This window comes from Eurytemora carolleeae, unplaced genomic scaffold, assembly GCF_000591075.1.
Source record: "Eurytemora carolleeae unplaced genomic scaffold, Eaff_2.0 scaffold181, whole genome shotgun sequence".
NCBI lineage: Eukaryota > Metazoa > Arthropoda > Copepoda > Calanoida > Temoridae > Eurytemora > Eurytemora carolleeae.
Window position 1 is genome coordinate 321,427 of NW_019396084.1, and position 16,668 is coordinate 338,094.

The 16,668-nt window shown below is 31.8% G+C and overlaps 1 protein-coding gene across 2 annotated transcripts; it reads right to left on the reverse strand.

Moving 5' to 3' along the window:
* Nucleotides 1-1,740: 1,740 nt before the first annotated feature.
* Nucleotides 1,741-16,668, reverse strand: LOC111717883 (extracellular matrix-binding protein ebh). 2 transcript variants are annotated; one of them, XM_023493346.1, is made up of 9 exons: nt 16,606-16,668; nt 12,943-12,982; nt 12,374-12,615; nt 11,825-12,312; nt 5,605-10,436; nt 5,348-5,436; nt 2,774-2,936; nt 2,354-2,516; nt 1,741-2,029 (listed from the first exon to the last, which is right to left on the reverse strand). In XM_023493346.1, exons 2-9 carry the CDS (start codon nt 12,959-12,961, stop codon nt 1,936-1,938), a joined length of 6,090 nt encoding a protein of 2,029 aa, XP_023349114.1. In that variant the 5' UTR covers nt 12,962-12,982; nt 16,606-16,668; the 3' UTR covers nt 1,741-1,935. The 2 variants fall into 2 exon arrangements, with proteins under 2 accessions (XP_023349114.1, XP_023349121.1); XM_023493353.1 differs by lacking the exon at nt 16,606-16,668 and adding an exon at nt 13,343-13,556.

The following is a 16,668-nucleotide window of genomic DNA, read 5'->3' on the forward strand; positions in this document are numbered from 1 at the left end:
CCGACCTGCCAGATAACAGCGTGTACTGACCCGATCCTGTGGTACAGTACGTCGCCCTAACCAGACTAACAGACGACGGGGGTCAATTTTCTTGACATAGTCCCGTGAGAGGGCTAACTATGACAACTCCCATGGCACGTTCAGACTTTTTATAGCACCCGGCCTAATCCTAGGCCTATTTGACCGACCCCACTGGCTTAGTCCACCGTGAAACTTTACAAAAGGATAGATTTGTTGGAAATTACTTTGAACTATTTTACAAAATATCATCACAATTCGTTTACCAAATATCATCACAATTCGTTTACCAAATCAAAGTTTTTTTTTAATAAATCAACTTCACTCACTCATTTTCAAGTGCAAAATTATAGAAATATAAAACAGCTGATTGTTCACAAAGGTTAATCAGAACACCAAAAAATATTTCTAAAAACAAAAAATAAAACAAGTAAAATTGTTAATACAGAAGCCTAGATTTCATATTATATAAATTAATAAAAACTATATTTATTTGAAATCCAAAAATTTTAACTTTGCCCATATTATCGATAGAATTCGAATTTATTATATTTCAACCATATTTGCAAAATTTTTGATTAAAAAGTTTTTATTGGCCAGGAAATAGTTTTTCTAGAATCGTACTTTTTATATCGTACTCATTCATTCGGTTAGAATCCTTTCAGTTTGCGAATCCAACTTTCTGACCTTTAGACTTAAAATTTGGTTTCTGATTGTTTATGATTATTAAATCAATTTTTTGGAAACTAAAAACCAAAAAGCTAAATTACGATGTTTAATATTTTCCTTTTCATATTCAATTCTTGTCAAATCATCCGTAAACTAGTATTTTTGAAAACAAAAAAGTTACCACCTATTTTCTTCAAATAAAAATGTATCGTTTTTTTTTACAAATAAATTTTTGATCAAATATTAAAATCTGAAATATCAAAGATTAACACAATCAGGTTGCAAAGAAATACGATTTAAAAAATTGAGAATTGAGTTCCTTGGCCCTGAATATAAAGTCAAGCATAAATATATTTTTAATGATTTTCTTGGTTTCAAGACAAAAATTAAACTTATGATTAAACTTCTTTCAAAATAAATCTTAAAATTCTGCAAACTTTAAATATTCAAAAGAACTCGCTTCAAACTTCAAATGTTTAATCCTTGTATCTTTCTAATGTCAAACTTCAAATGTCTAATCCTTGTATCTTTCTCATGTCAAACTTTAGTGTATCAAGTATATGTTTATGAATAAGATTCAATTCTATGAAAAATGAGTTCCAACATAAGTATGGTTTAACTGGTAACCATGCAGACTGTTCATAAGATTTCACTGGAATCTGTATAGGCAAGCCTATAGTTGTCCGGCACGTCATGTTACATTTCCACGAAAGGGTTTTCACTGCCATCTAACGGCTACTTGTTGCATTTAATACCTATTTAGGGGTTAAGTTTTACAATTTTTAACGAAATACCCTAACTTTAAACATAAAACATAAAATTTATGAATTTATTCTATTTTTGAAGGTTTTTTTTATTTTGTATCTAAAGGATCCTTAAATATCCCTGAATACAGATGTAGGTTTACTAGTTGTGTACTCCAGATGTACACAATGGAACCTGTTGTGGAAAAAATTGCATTTTCTATTATTTTATAGATCTCTGTACTCTCTTATCTCTGGGTATAACTTAGTCTTGAGCCTAATTTTCCAAGACTTATTTCTGATTAAAAAGTTTAATATATATAACTTTAATCTAGCCTAAAGTAGCTTTATCATGCATTAGAAGCAATAGCTGAAGTTACAAAGTAGCAGTAGCTAAAGAAACGAGTTATAGTAGCAGATACATTTTACAAAACTAATTCTGAATAGGAACAGCTGATTAATATATTGTTGAAGCTGATTATGATTATAGTATAGACGCTGAGAACTAGTAGTAGCAACTGATAGAGAGTTCAGCCTGTTGTTTACGGTTCTGAAGTTTGGATCCAATTATATACTGCATTTCAGGCAGAAAATATTCCCTAAAAAAGGAACAACATTTAAAGATTTCAAATAATTAAATAAAATCAAAACTGTCTCAATCTTAGCGAAATTAATCATGTCTCACTGTCTAGATGTCTGGACTAGGGGTATTTGGTAATTATTATTTTAAGAATTTTATCTCCAAACTAGGTTAACGATTTAATACTTAAAATTGTTTTTAAGATCTAAAAGGATTTTCAATTGTTCTCTCAACTGTGATGGTTTGTGGGACACACTGTAGGTTTGGTCGAGAGAAATATCAGGTTCTTGAGACTTTTTCTACACTAAACAGGGTTTAGAGATGGTGATATCAGCTAATCTACCTTATCTGGGTAGTGTTGGTAGATCTAGAGATGGTTGATTCCTTCCTTGAGATCGGGTTCCTGAACCTCACCCGGAGACAAGATAGAATGGAGATAAGATGTCTCCGTCCTTCTTCTCTAACCTTCCTGCTCCCAGCACAGTTGAACAGGAAGATAAACAGACCTGCAAAAAAAAACTTTAAATTTTTGAAAATATTTTAGTTCAAAAACTTACTTTTTCTATTCAAGTTTGCATTATCAAACTTTTCCCAAGATGTTTAGCTTTTCCAGCAAAATGTCATATATCATTTTAACGGCATTTTCTATCATTTCGCTGAATAGATTAATGATTTTAACTTTAGACATTACAAACTCTAAATAAGAATATTGATTAAACCATTATACTTCTACGTAGGTGTAGAGCACCATTCGTTGCTTTACCTTGAAACGTGTTAAGTACTGTGAAGACGACTGTTAAAATATGTGAAGGATGGATTACAGATATAATTCCTATACTCCAGGTTATACCCAGGATAGACATCAGGGCTAACAGACCATGGATATAGGACTGCAGAGATTTAGTTCTACTGGTTCTACTGAACACCTAGGAAAGGAGAGATTTAGCTCTAATGTTGCATTGAGAGAATGATGGATTTTAGTTTGCTGTAGGCATAGAAAGGATGGACTTAAGTCTACTGTACACTTAAAAAAGGATGGATTAAAGTCTACTGTACACTTAGAGAATGACGAATTTAAGTCTACATTACATATAGAGAAGGATAGATTTAAGTCTACTGTAACTTAGATAATGACGGATTTAAGTCTGCTGTATACATAGAGAATCACGGATTTAAGTCCACTGCACACTTAGAGAAGGACGGGTTTTAGTCTACTGTACACTAAGAGAAGGATTGATTTAAGTCTACTGACACGAAGTGAATGATGTATTTAAGTTTACTGTACACTTAGAGAATGACGGATTTAAGTCTACTTTACGCATAGAGAAGGATGGATTTAAGTCTACTGTAACTTAGAGAATGACGGATTTAAGTCTGCTGTATACATAGAGAATCACGGATTTAAGTCCACTGCACACTTAGAGAAGGACGGGTTTTAGTCTACTGTACACTAAGAGAAGGATTGATTTAAGTTTACTGACACGAAGTGAATGATGGATTTAAGTTTACTGTACACTAAGAGAATCATAGATTTAAGTCTACAGTACACATAGAGAATGGTGGATTAAAGTCTACTGTCCACTTAAAGTATGACGGATTTAAGTCAACTATACACTAAAAGAATGATGGGTTAAAGTCTACTGTACACTAAGAGAATGATGGATTTAAGACTACTGTACACAAATAGAATGACGGGTTTAAGTCTACTGTACACTAAGAGAATGACGGATTTAAGTCTACTGAACACTTAGAGAACGATGGATTTAAATCTACTGTACACTAAGAGACGGGTGGATTCTACTCTACACTTTGAGAATGGCGGGTTTAAGTCTACTGTACACTTAGAGAATGGTGGATTTAATGTTTCTGTACACATAGAGTATGATGAATTTAGGTCTACTGTCCATAATAAAAATGACGGATTTAATTCTACTGTACACTGAGAGAATTGCGGATTAAAGTCTACTGTACACTTAGATTATGACGGATTGAAGTCTACTGTACACATAGATAATGGCGGATTTAAGAAGTCTAGCTGTACACTGAGAGAATTGCGGATTAAAGTCTACTGTACACTTAGAGAATGACTGATTCAAGTCTACTGTACAGAAAGAGAATGACGGATTCAAGTCTACTGTACAGTAAGAGAATGACAGTCTACTGTACAGTAAGAGAATGACTGATTCAAGTCTACTGTACAGTAAGAGAATGACTGATTCAAGTCTACTGTACAGTAAGAGAATGAAGGATTCAAGTCTACTGTACAGTAAGAGAATGACTGATTTAAGTCTACTGTACACTAAGTGAATGACAAATTAAAGTCTACTGTACAGTAAGAGAATGACTGATTTAAGTCTACTGTACACTAAGAGAATGGCGGATTTAAGTCAACTGTACACTAAGTGAATGACAGATTAAAGTCTACTGTACAGTAAGAGAATGACTGATTTAAGTCTACTGTACACTAAGAGAATGGCGGATTCAAGTCTACTGTACACTAAGTGAATGACAGATTAAAGTCTACTGTACACTAAGTGAATGACAGATTTAAGTCTACTGTACACTAAGAGAATGGCGGATTTAAGTCTACACCTATTAAATGGGAGGTTTAGCTTTAAAGATAAAGATACATAAAAACTAGAAATATTGTTTTGTTTGTTCTATTCTAGGAAGTAAAAGAAATTGTTGGTAGTTATTATTAGGAAGCAATATTGAGATAATAATTTTGCAGTTCTTTCTTATTCATCAAATTTTCTTTTTTTGTAATTTTAATTTGCGAGAACTTAATATTTTACAAGTATTTTTCGACGTCTATATTTCACATATAATTAAATTAAAAAGAAGAATTTATTCCGACTGGGAAATGAAAATATTTAGTCAAGATCTATGTTTTCCATTCTTTGTTTTCAGAACTTTCAAGATTGTGTTTTATAACCTCCAAATTTAGAAATAATAAAAGTGTTTAAAAAAAGTAAGTAAATTATAAATAAAATTTGGCATTTTCATAAACTTTAAAACATGAATTTAAAGACAGTCTTATTGATTAGACCAACATTCGCAAAGGAATTGACTTGAGTCTTTGCTTCAAACTCGACTTTTCTAATCCCTATATAATTACACCAAAATGTCGTATAGACCTTACATATCTTAACTAAGTTTTAAATATCAAAGGTTTACACTGTCCGGTTGCAAAGATATTAGGATTAGAAAATTTCAGTTTGTGGCAAAGTCTTAATTCCTTTAAGGTTTTAAATATCATAGATTTTAACCTTATTTTCTCTTGATAAAATGTAAATCCCACCTTTATCTAAAACTGGCTCCAATCCCTTTAGTTTACCTGTGGACCTGCCCGACAGTGCTTGTACAGTATCCAGGCAGCTAGGCTGAGAAAATATAGGTTTAAAGAAACCACTACTCCGATAGGTACTGAACATACGAACAAACCATAAAAACTATATTTAAAGGGAAAATATCTAATAATGAAACCATTCATCTTTGAATTCAATTACACATATTTTCCCCCTTTTTTTGTAAAAATAGAGTTTTCCTTTTACAGAGTAACTTCTTAAACGATAAGTTGGTTTCTAGGTTTGCCTATAAATGAGATTAGAAGATGGGTTGGATCCGTTATCCAACAGTACTCCGTCCCTCCATAAACTGTATCCTGGTGCAGTAATGTATCCAGGAGTAGGGAGCTGAGTAGGATAAGGAGCGGAGTAATATATCCGAACAGATAATACTGAACCCGTCTAGAGCTCTCTTTCTCCCAAACCTGAACTAGGAGCTGATAGATCTGGAACCCTGCAACCAGCATCCACATGAAGGATGCCATAAACAGGTAGTGAAGACAAACAGCAACAGCGAAACATAAAGAATAGTTTCCTGTTTCTCCAATACCAAATAGGAACAGGAACTCAGCAAGAAGCAGGCACAAACATATATTAAAGTTAATCACAGATCTTTCATTTCTAGCACTACTGAACATCGAGTAAACGATCAGACAGATAAACAGACAAACAATACTCACACTACATCCAACCAGGGTAATTATATCCAAACCTTGTTTAATGTTAAGGTTTAATGCAACATCATGGATATCAACTAGTACTGCAAAGTTTGTAAGATGAAAGCACTGACAAGTTGTACCATTAACCCTCTCTGTGTTTTCCTTGATAAAACAACCCTCAGAGGACCAAACCTCTCTAGTAAAATCCCAGTAGACACAGTTTCTTTTCATATTCTCCATATTAGGATGGAGTATAGTAAACTCTAGGGGTACCTGGAGAGGAATACTTGATCCAACCTTCTCTACGTGGAGGACAGATACACTAAGGATTGACGTGGAAAAGTTCTTGTTTAGATTCATCATAGATCCTAGATTATTGATGGATGAAAAGGCAACAGTGATGGTTGAATCTAGTCCTGCTAAAGATATTTGATCAGGAAGATTTACTGTTAAAGATTTAGCCTTCCACATACTGCTACTCGTGCTATTTTTATCATCCAGCGAAGGGTTTATCATTTTTCTTTTCATAACCGTAAGGTTAATATCCGCAGTCTCTATATTCAGTGATTCTCCGACCTCCAAGGTTCCTGCAATAGACCTGGAGATAGTATCTGTGATGTTCAGGATACTGGAGGCGGTTTTAAGCGCGTCTGGAGTATCCAAGGTTTCATCCAGAGATATATGTTCCTCATTGTGAAAATTAAACACGTTTATAGACGATGAAATTGATCTGAAGAACTTAGAGACAGCGTGTTGAGCGATTGATTTTATTTCAGCTTTGGAGACATTGTTTCCAGAGCTTATAAGGATAAGGGAGTCAAGTTCGGATTGAAAACTAGAAATTTCAGATTTAATTTCTTCCTCTGTTTCCTTCATTATTCTAGATTCCAGGCTCTCATACCAACCTTCAGTAAGTTCAGCAGATTCAGTTGGAGTTTCAGAATTGAAGTTTTCTATCTGAAAGATTTTCTCTTTTATATTTCCTTGCTTCTGTCTCAGTAGATTGGTTGAAACTTCTTTTGGAACTTTTGAAATAAAATCATCTGCAGAACCTGAACCTTCCTCCCAGCCTTTGCCTGTTTTATTACTATCTTCATGTTCTCTTTGAATATTCAAAACTTCAACTTGACCTTCATCATCATCATCTTTTAATCTGTCTTTAACGTTATCTATTTCTTTGGTATCTTGAAGATCATAGATTTCTTCATCGGCATCTTTCATGTCTTCCTGTACAACAAGTCCTTTATTCTCATCGATATCACTCTCAAATAGTTTTGAACTATTAATGTTGCCATTTATACCTCCCACTGAGTTTTCATTTGTTGTTCGATATTTGTTTAGATTTAGAATATTTCGTGTTTGTGCATAGTTATGAATGAGATCAGAGGTGTCGGGTTTCTCTAAAACATCTCTGATATCATTCTGGAGTTGAGCATGTGTTCTAGTTTTTGATTTGTCTTTCACGTCATCTTCCCTCTGTTGCTGACCCATATACATGACAATGATATCAGAGTTAGAGATATCATGACTATTTTCAAACTTTTTCCAAGCTCTTCCTTCAATGATTTCAAACGGGTTGGTTTCTAACTCTGAGTTGATCATGGTTGTAGTATCTTCTGCTCTAACCTTGCTCAAGGTACTGATTGGTTCTGTACCTAGTCCTATTGTACTTATTGGAGTAGGTTTGACTGGAGCCATGGACAAAGTACTGATAAGTTTTGCTTCTGTATTACTCATAGAAGTAGTAGTTTCTAACCTTTCTTTGGACTCTTCTTCTCTATTACTTAGAGAAGAAGAAGTTTCTATTCTTAGTTTGCTCCAGGTTCTTATTTGGTCTTTTTCCATGTTTCTTAGAGTAGTTTCCTCTTTAACTGTTTCCAGATTACTAGATGGTTCAGCACTTGAAGAACTCAATGTAGGTGAAGCACCTGGTTTTGCTCTGCTGAAAGTGCTGGTTTGCGTTGAATTATTATCAATCAATATTTCTTTGGGGTTCTCTGAATGTTCATTGTGTATACCTCCACTAGATATTGTGACGTGAGAGAAGATTGCGTGTTTTCTTATTTTCCTCTTCCCTAAATCCTTATTTTTAGTCATTTCTTTGAAAATTTTGTCATTGTTTACATATGTTTGCATAAATATTTGTGCATTTTCATTTTTTTCGTGAGATGTTTTTAGAATTTTCTTTTTTTCTTGATATACTATAGTGTTAACATCTGTGGGGTTGGTTACACTGAATAAAGTTTCACTTTCAGTAAATATAGTTTCATTTTCACTTTTAATGGAATAGTCTTTAATTATATTTTTACCTTTACTTTTCGTTTCCATTTCAGTTGAATATGTTTCACTTTTCACTGATTTAGTTACACTTTCTGTTAACAAAGTTTCATTTTTAATAGAGTTAGTTTCATTTTCAATTGATTTAGTTTCATTTTTATTTGATTTAGTTTTATTTTCAGATAATTTAGTTTCCATTTCAGTTGATTTAGTTTCACTTTCGGTTGGTTTAGTTCCCTTTTCTGTTGATTTAATTTCACTTACGGTTGATTCAGTTTCACTTTCAGTTAATTTTTTTTCATTTTTAGTTAATCTAGTTTGACTTTTAGTTGATTTGGTATCACTCTTATAGGATTTAATTTCACTTATAGATGAATTAGTTTCACTTTTAGATGAATTAGTTTCACTTTCAAACGATTTCGTTTCATTTTTAGTTAATTTAGTTTCATATTCAGACGATTTAGTTTCACTTTCAGTTGATCTAGTTTCACTTTCAGTTGATTTAGTTTCACTTTCAGTTGATTTAGTTTCACTTTCAGATGATTTGGTTTCATGTTCAGTTGATTTAGTTTCACTTTCAGTTGATTTTGTTTCACTTTCAGTTGATTTAGCTTCGACACTTTCAGTTGATTTAGCTTCATTTTCAGTTGATTTGGTTTCATTTTCAGTTGATATAGTTTCATTTAAAAAAAATGTAAATTCACTTATGGTTGGTGTACTTTCATCTTTAGTAGAATCAGTTTTATCCTCAGTTGATGCATTTTCATTTTCATATGATTTACTTACTTTTATATATAATGGAATTCTACTTTCATTAATTGAAGTTAGGATTTCAGTAAATGCAGTTTCGTTTTCATACAGAGTATTTTCACTTTTCTTAGATGTGTTTTCATTCTTATAAGATGTAGTCTCACTTTTGGTTTTTTCACTTTCACTTGGTGAATTTTCATGTTCAGCAAATGTAATGCCACTTTCAGCAGATGTAATGCCACTTCCAACAGATGTAATGCCACTTTCAGCAGATGTAATGCCACTTTCAGCAGATTTAATGCCACTTTCAGCAGATTTAATGCCACTTTCAGCAGATGTAAAGCTACTTTCAGTAAATGTGATGCCACTTTCAGCAAATGTAATGCTACTTTCAGCAGATTTAATGCCACTTTTAACTTCAGCAGATAAAATGCCACTTTCAGTAGATTTAATTTCAATTTCAGAAAATGTAAGGTCACTTTTAGCAGATGTATTTTCATTTTCAATAGATGTAATTTCACTTTCAGTAGATAGAATGCCACTTTTAGCAGATGTAATGTTACTTTCAGAAGATGTACTGTCACTTTCAGAAGATGTAATGCCATTTTCAGTAGATTTAATTTTACTTTCAGAAAATGTAATGTCATTTCGAGTGGATGTAATTTCACTTTCATTTTCTCCGGCAAATATAGATTCGATAGATATATTTTCACTTTTCGTAGATAAGATTTTACTTAAATTTAATACAATTTCACTTTCAGTGGTATAATCAATCGTAGTTGATATGTATTCAATTTCACTTTCCGTAGATGTAGTTTCCAATGTATGATCACTTTTAGTAAATGTAGTTTCTACTTCCGTAGATGTAGTTTCCAGTTCAGTTAATGTATGATCACTTTTAGCAAATGTAGTTTCTTCATCTGTAGATGTAGTTTGAACCTTGTTAGATAAAATCATATCGGGGTCTACAGTTCCCTGATTTATTTCATCTGTATCTGTAGTTATAACATGTTTTGAACTTTTCTCTTCAAATAATTTGTTCTCAACATTCAGTTTTTCATGATTTACATCCAATGTCCACTGTTCTTTAGGATACGTGTTCTGGTTCAATAAAGTTTTACCTTGTGTAATACATGAATACATGATCTCCCAGATTCCGATAAAACCAGTTTTTAAATCCGGACAGATCTTGTACGGCTCTAGATTTAATCTCTCCAGGGTGGGATTCTTACACCTAGACCTAGAGCATAGACCAAGAACAAGACGAGTTAGATCGGTTGAGCAGAGTTCCTCCTGCCAGGTTGGATTGATTGATTGAAACTTAAAGATGGCGAACTGGAGAGATATGTCCTTCCCCGTACAAACTAAATCCTCATATCCAGTTATATCATACCTAGATTGCAATTATCATTAGAAAAAAGAAAATATCAATATTTTAATACATTAGTAGAAGTTAGAGGCTCTTTTCACTTTTCACTTTTTAACCTTGCATTAATTGTCAAATTGTCCTGAGGCCGAATTTAAAGAATTTGAGCCGCGGCTCAAATATGGTTGGTTTCACTTAAAATCTTATTTATTGCTTCAAGATTTAAGCCGGCGCTCAATTAAAACCGGTTTTCGGCGGATTTAAGACGCGGCTCAAATTCATTAAATTCGGACACTGGTTTCTTTAATTTTGCAATTAAGTTAGGTTAATATTATACAAATAAGCAGACTTAACATCGAAAGAATAACTAAAAAGTCAAGAGATGCATGGTGTGAAGAATAAAGCTACATATATTTCAGTAGGACCTATAAATCTGCAAGATAGAAAGACAAAAGATAACCCATTTTAAAGTGTATTTAAGATTGTAAAGCAAATGGTTTTATTGTAGCTTAAAATCGTCCTACTAAGTTTAATTGGGTCTGTGTACACTACACAACAGTTCATATTTCATATTTTTATTCAACTACAAAGCACGAGATAATACAAATAAAAAATCACAATTTACTATGTAGTTTGGACCCGCCTAACCAGAGTAGGTTGTTTTAATTGGTTGGCCCACTATAAACGAATGATAATTGCAGATAAAAACAATGTACATTGTACATTTTAAACATAAGAATGATAATAAATCAGGTAAAAGGTAAGGAGGAGGTGAGGGAGTATAAAGAAAAGGGAGGATACTCAGCGTAAGGGTTGGAACAGAGGGTAACATAAGTTATTAGAATCATGTTTATGAACTACAGGGTGAAGAAGATAGTAAAGACTAAGTTTATCCACATGATACACAGTTTTTTTTTTACAGATATAATTTGCATAACTATCTAAATAGATCTTGGCGACTTTTCTTTTAAACGATTTTGCAGATTTAGTTTCTTTAAGCTCTAATTCAATAGAATTCCATATTTTTGGAAATAAGGCAGAGGGAAAACTTTCTAGGGTTTTAAAGAGAACTCGCTCAAGTTTATATGATTTTGTTCTATTTGGTTCAGCTAAAGAATTAAACATATCCTGGAAGGAAGCTGGAAGGTTTTCATAAAAGTATTTATGCATAAAAGATAGAACACCTAGTTTATATGTATCATCAAGATTTAGGAGTTCTAATCTGAAAAATATTGGATCTGAATGTGCCTTAAATGAACTATTATTTACTGCTCTAATTGCCCTTTTTTGCAAAGACTTGATTTTCTGTAGTTTAGCATTTTTTACACCCCCCCATGTTATAATTCCATACTCAATATGTTGGCTTCTTATTCTACATCTTTATTGGTCCCGCCGTATTATTTCCCATAATATACCTTGTAGTTGAGTATGTATGAAGATGTTCTAAGGATGAGATGGATTCCGGGTGGTTTTCATTTTCCTCTCCGTATTCGTCATACTCACCATAATCGTCATATTCGCCGAATTTGCCATATTTACCGTACTCGTCATATTCGTCAACCATTCTTTCCCAGTCATTCTCAATGGGTTCAGTCTTGATATCCAAGTTATCTTTAGTTATCTTTTTACTATTTGTTCTTATCCTTAAATTTTCCTCTCTTTTTTTATTTTTTTCTCCTTCATTGTTTTGTTTATTATCCGCATTGTTATAAAACATTTCAGGTATTTTATAATCATTTCTATTCTCGGAGCTATCAGAGTAAAGGTTGTAAACATCATCCTGAAAAAATTGCTCCATTAGCAGTTCATCGTCTGGGCAGGAGTAGCAGAGAATCCAAAAATGTCCACAGTGCATTGGTCGAGACTCGATCTCAGAAATGTTGATTTTTGGATAGGAACAAACCTACAATAAAAAAAGTTAAAAGTTTTTTCTCCAAAATTGATTGAGCTCTTCTTTTACTTACCCCTTGTGGATTGCATGATCCAACATCTTCGTATTGGAGATTTATGAGACAGTCGTCTTCCGTCTGTAACAATTCATCACAACGCGGCATCTGTTCCTTACCAGAGAAGCCAAACCAAACCGTATGTACTCTTGGCTCACCTATGGCGCAGGATATCTTTCCCTTGTCACCTTTGACACCATGGACGTCGTATTGTCGAGAACTAAGGGCAATGTTGAACCATAGAATCTGCAGAGCACTGACTATTCAGACAAAAATACAACATGGTTTTAATTCAAGTAGGTTTACTTTACTTACTCGTATTCGTGTAGACCATTTATAATATAAATTATCATTTTTCATTACTTTTTATGATTTTTATGATTATGATTTTTTGTTCTTTTCATTAAAATAAATTTTGTTTTAATTCGGGTTATTTTAATCCAACTAATCATATTCGTATTGCGATGCAAAAATGACAGCTCATTTATCCAGCTGATTAATTAAACTTATTTTCTAGAGTTGGATACTAATGATAAATACAAATTAATGAAAAAAGTGTGTGATCTGTTGATAATGTGTCAGCCTACTCAGACTAATGAGTTTCATCGTTCATCTCCTTAACTCAACCTAAAATGTAAATGTAAACCTCTAAAGTCTAACTTCTGTTTTTTGGAAAAAAACGTAAAAATAAAAAAGATTTCATTGTTTAAAAAAGTTTCTGATATGAGAAGAATTGAGCCTTTACCAATAATTCTTATTCTATAATCCCTACAGCTTTGCAACCCAATGTCGTAGACCTTTGATATTTCAAACTATGAATTCTGTTAGATCAAATGATCTTAGTTTAAAATATTAAAGGTTTACACCATCAGGTTGCAAAGATATAAGGGTTTAGAAAATTTGACTCAGATATCCTGTAAAGCATGTAATCACTTAAATAAGTTACTGAGTATAAAATTTGCAAACTGATAATTCATGATTCTTTACCTATTTTGTCGTTAAAGCTTTGAGATAATCCAATATATGATGTTGGACACTTTATATTTTCATTTTTATCCTGGTTCTTTTTATTTTCTGGTTTAGGCTCTACAGTATTCTGTTCATGAAAGTTTGGAACCAATATTGTGTTTGTAAAAATCTTATTAAATCCCATCCTTTCAGATTGTCAATCCTTCATCCCCCTTCAACCGTTCTATTTTTACTCTAGGATCATTTAATCCCACCCAACCCCCCTGTCACCCCCATTCTNAGAATATAGCAAAACAGACATAGTTTTATCTATGATTGATTAGATTGATTAGAATATAGCAATGTTGACATAGTTTTATCTATGATTAATTAGAATATAGCAAAACAGACATAGTTTTATCTATGATTGATTAGATTGATTAGAATATAGCAATGTTGACATAGTTTTATCTATGATTAATTAGAATATAGCAAAACAGACATAGTTTTATCTATGATTAATTAGAATATGGCAAAACAGACATAGTTTTATCTATGATTAATTAAAATATAGCAAAAAACACATAGTTTTAACTCAGTTTGATTACAACTTAGTAGAACTCACATATACAGGTTATCAAAGATTGAGTAGAATTTAGAAAATGATATATAGCCTCTATAAGTTCTATCTAAGATTAAATAAAATATAGCAAAAGAGATAAAGCTTCTATAAGTTCTATCTAAGATTAAATAAAATATAGCAAAAAAGATAAAGCATCTATCAGTTCAATCTAAGATTGAATAAAATATAGTAAAAGAGATAAAGCTTCCATAAGTTCTATCTAAGATTAAATAAAATATAGTAAAAGAGATAAAGCATCTATAAGTTCCATCTAAGATTGAATGAAATCTAGTAAAAGAGATAAGCTTCTATAAGTTCTATCTAAGATTAAATAAAATATAGAAGAAAAGATGTAGAGGAGATAAGGCTTCTATAAGTTCTATCTAAGATTAAATAAAATATAGCAAAAGAGATAAAGCTTCTATAAGTTCTATCCAAGATTAAATAAAATATAATAAAAGAGATAAAGCTTCTATAAGTTCTAACTAAGATTAAATAAAATATAGTAAAAGAGATAAAGCTTCTATAAGTTCTATCTAAGATTAAATAGAATATAGTAAAAGAGATAAAGCTTCTATAAGTTTTATCTAAGATTAAATAAAATATAGCAAAAGAGATAAAGCATCTATACGTTCTATCTAAGATTAAAAAGAATATAGCAAAAGATATATAGCCTCTATAAGTTCTATCTAAGATTAAATAAGATAAAGGAAAATATATAAATCTTCTATAAGTTCTATCTAAGAATAAATAAGATAAAGGAAAATATATAAATCTTCTATAAGTTCTATCTAAGATTAAATAAGATAAAGGAAAATGATATATAGCTTCTATAAGTTCTATCTAAGATTAAATAAGATAAAGGAAAATGATAAATAGCTTCTATAAGTTCTATCTAAGATTAAAAAAAATATAGAGAAAGATATAAAGCCTCTATAAGTTCTATCTAAGATTAAATAGATAAAGGAAAAGATATATAGCTCCTATAAGTTCTATCTAAGATTAAATAAGATATGGCAAAAGAGATAAAGCTTCTATAAGTTCAATCTTAAAAGTAAATAAGATAAAGGAAAATATATAAAGCTTCTATAAGTTCTATATAAGATTGTATTGTTTTATGTTTGCGGACATATCTAAATATAATTCATTTGTCTAGAAATATCAAACTATATTTTACCCAAGGCCCAGAAAACCAATGTCCAGGATCTTTATGAAGAAATATGAAGACAAATGACACTTCTTGATGAATATATTTAGTAAGTGTCAGACTCAGATAAAGTCAATTTATCACTTTTTTTATAAAGTGAATTCAGTGTTTTTTCATATTTAAGTACATCTTAATTTGTTTTATGAAACTTAAAGGGAGTGTTCGCGAAAAATGAAAGGGGGTATAGGCATACGGCGAAAAATATGCGCTTTTAATCTCTACTAATCTTACTTCTATGTGTTGCGTCTATAAGGAGAAAATTGTCTAAAACGACTCATACCGAATAACGTAGCAACCACCCAAATTGAGATAATTGCAATCCATGAGTTGGATTGTAAAAAAATCAATTTATTATCAAACAAATGATTTAGATATTAGAACCTTTAGTCATTGATTATTTTTTGATGCATTTGCATATAGTTAATATTTTATAATATTTTGTATATGTTTTATATACAATTTACACTTAAAACGCCGATTAGTTTGTCCGTCAGGTGTCTCTGCTCTCAATGCTCTTAATGATTCCACGTGGCAGAGACACCTAGCGGAAAAAAATCGTTGTTTTAAGTGTGCATTGTATATAAAAGAAGTAAAAAATATTATGAAAAATTAACTACATACAAATGTGACGAAAAAATAATCGATGACCATAGGTTGTAATATCTAAATGATTTGTTTGAAATTAAATTGATTTTTTACGATCCGAGTCGTATATTGCAACGTTCTCAATTTGGATGGATGCCATGTTATTCAGCATAAGCCGTTTTTAGATTAGTAGCGATCAAAAGCGCTTATTCTTCATCGTAAGCATATACCCCCTTTCATTTTTCGCGAACACTCCCTTTAAAGGGGCTGCAAGACGTAATCTCACGTGAACCCCAACATATAAAGAGCCATGTCCAATACTCAACGGTACATGTCTAATTAAAGATGAATGTACTGTCCTTGTTTATTTTTCTGGCTTAAAATTGATTATTTTCTTTGATTTTTTTAATTCACACAACTGTAAAAAAGGAATGAATTGGAAATGCCATGCTCTTAAAATGGAGATTTACTTGAAATTAATTCGATAGATTCTTCCAGCAATAAATAATTTTCATCAAATATTTTTTAAAATATAATAATAATAACTTATTACAAGTGAGAATGTGTACCGACCAAATCGAATGCAATATCTCGGTACTAAATGTTTCCTGAAAATATTATTCCAATAAAAGTTTTATAATTTACCCTTCTGCGCCCGGCCTACCAATATAAAACATTGTTCACAATTCACTGTAAAAATATGCGAGAAGAATATTAATTTAGTTTGTTCTGAGTTTTAAATTAAACTTGTCTATTTTAGCATTTCACAAACTTTACACATTTCCGGCTCCTTTATCCAAACAGAGAGTATACTTTTGTAGACAATACTTCTAGAGTATATAGTCTTTCTTAGCTAAACAATTTAGAGGATGTAAATATTAAATTTACCCCCTTGTATATCTTGCTGGAGGGGAGGGTGGAGAAAGACTGCATGGATTGGTTTGTTTAGGC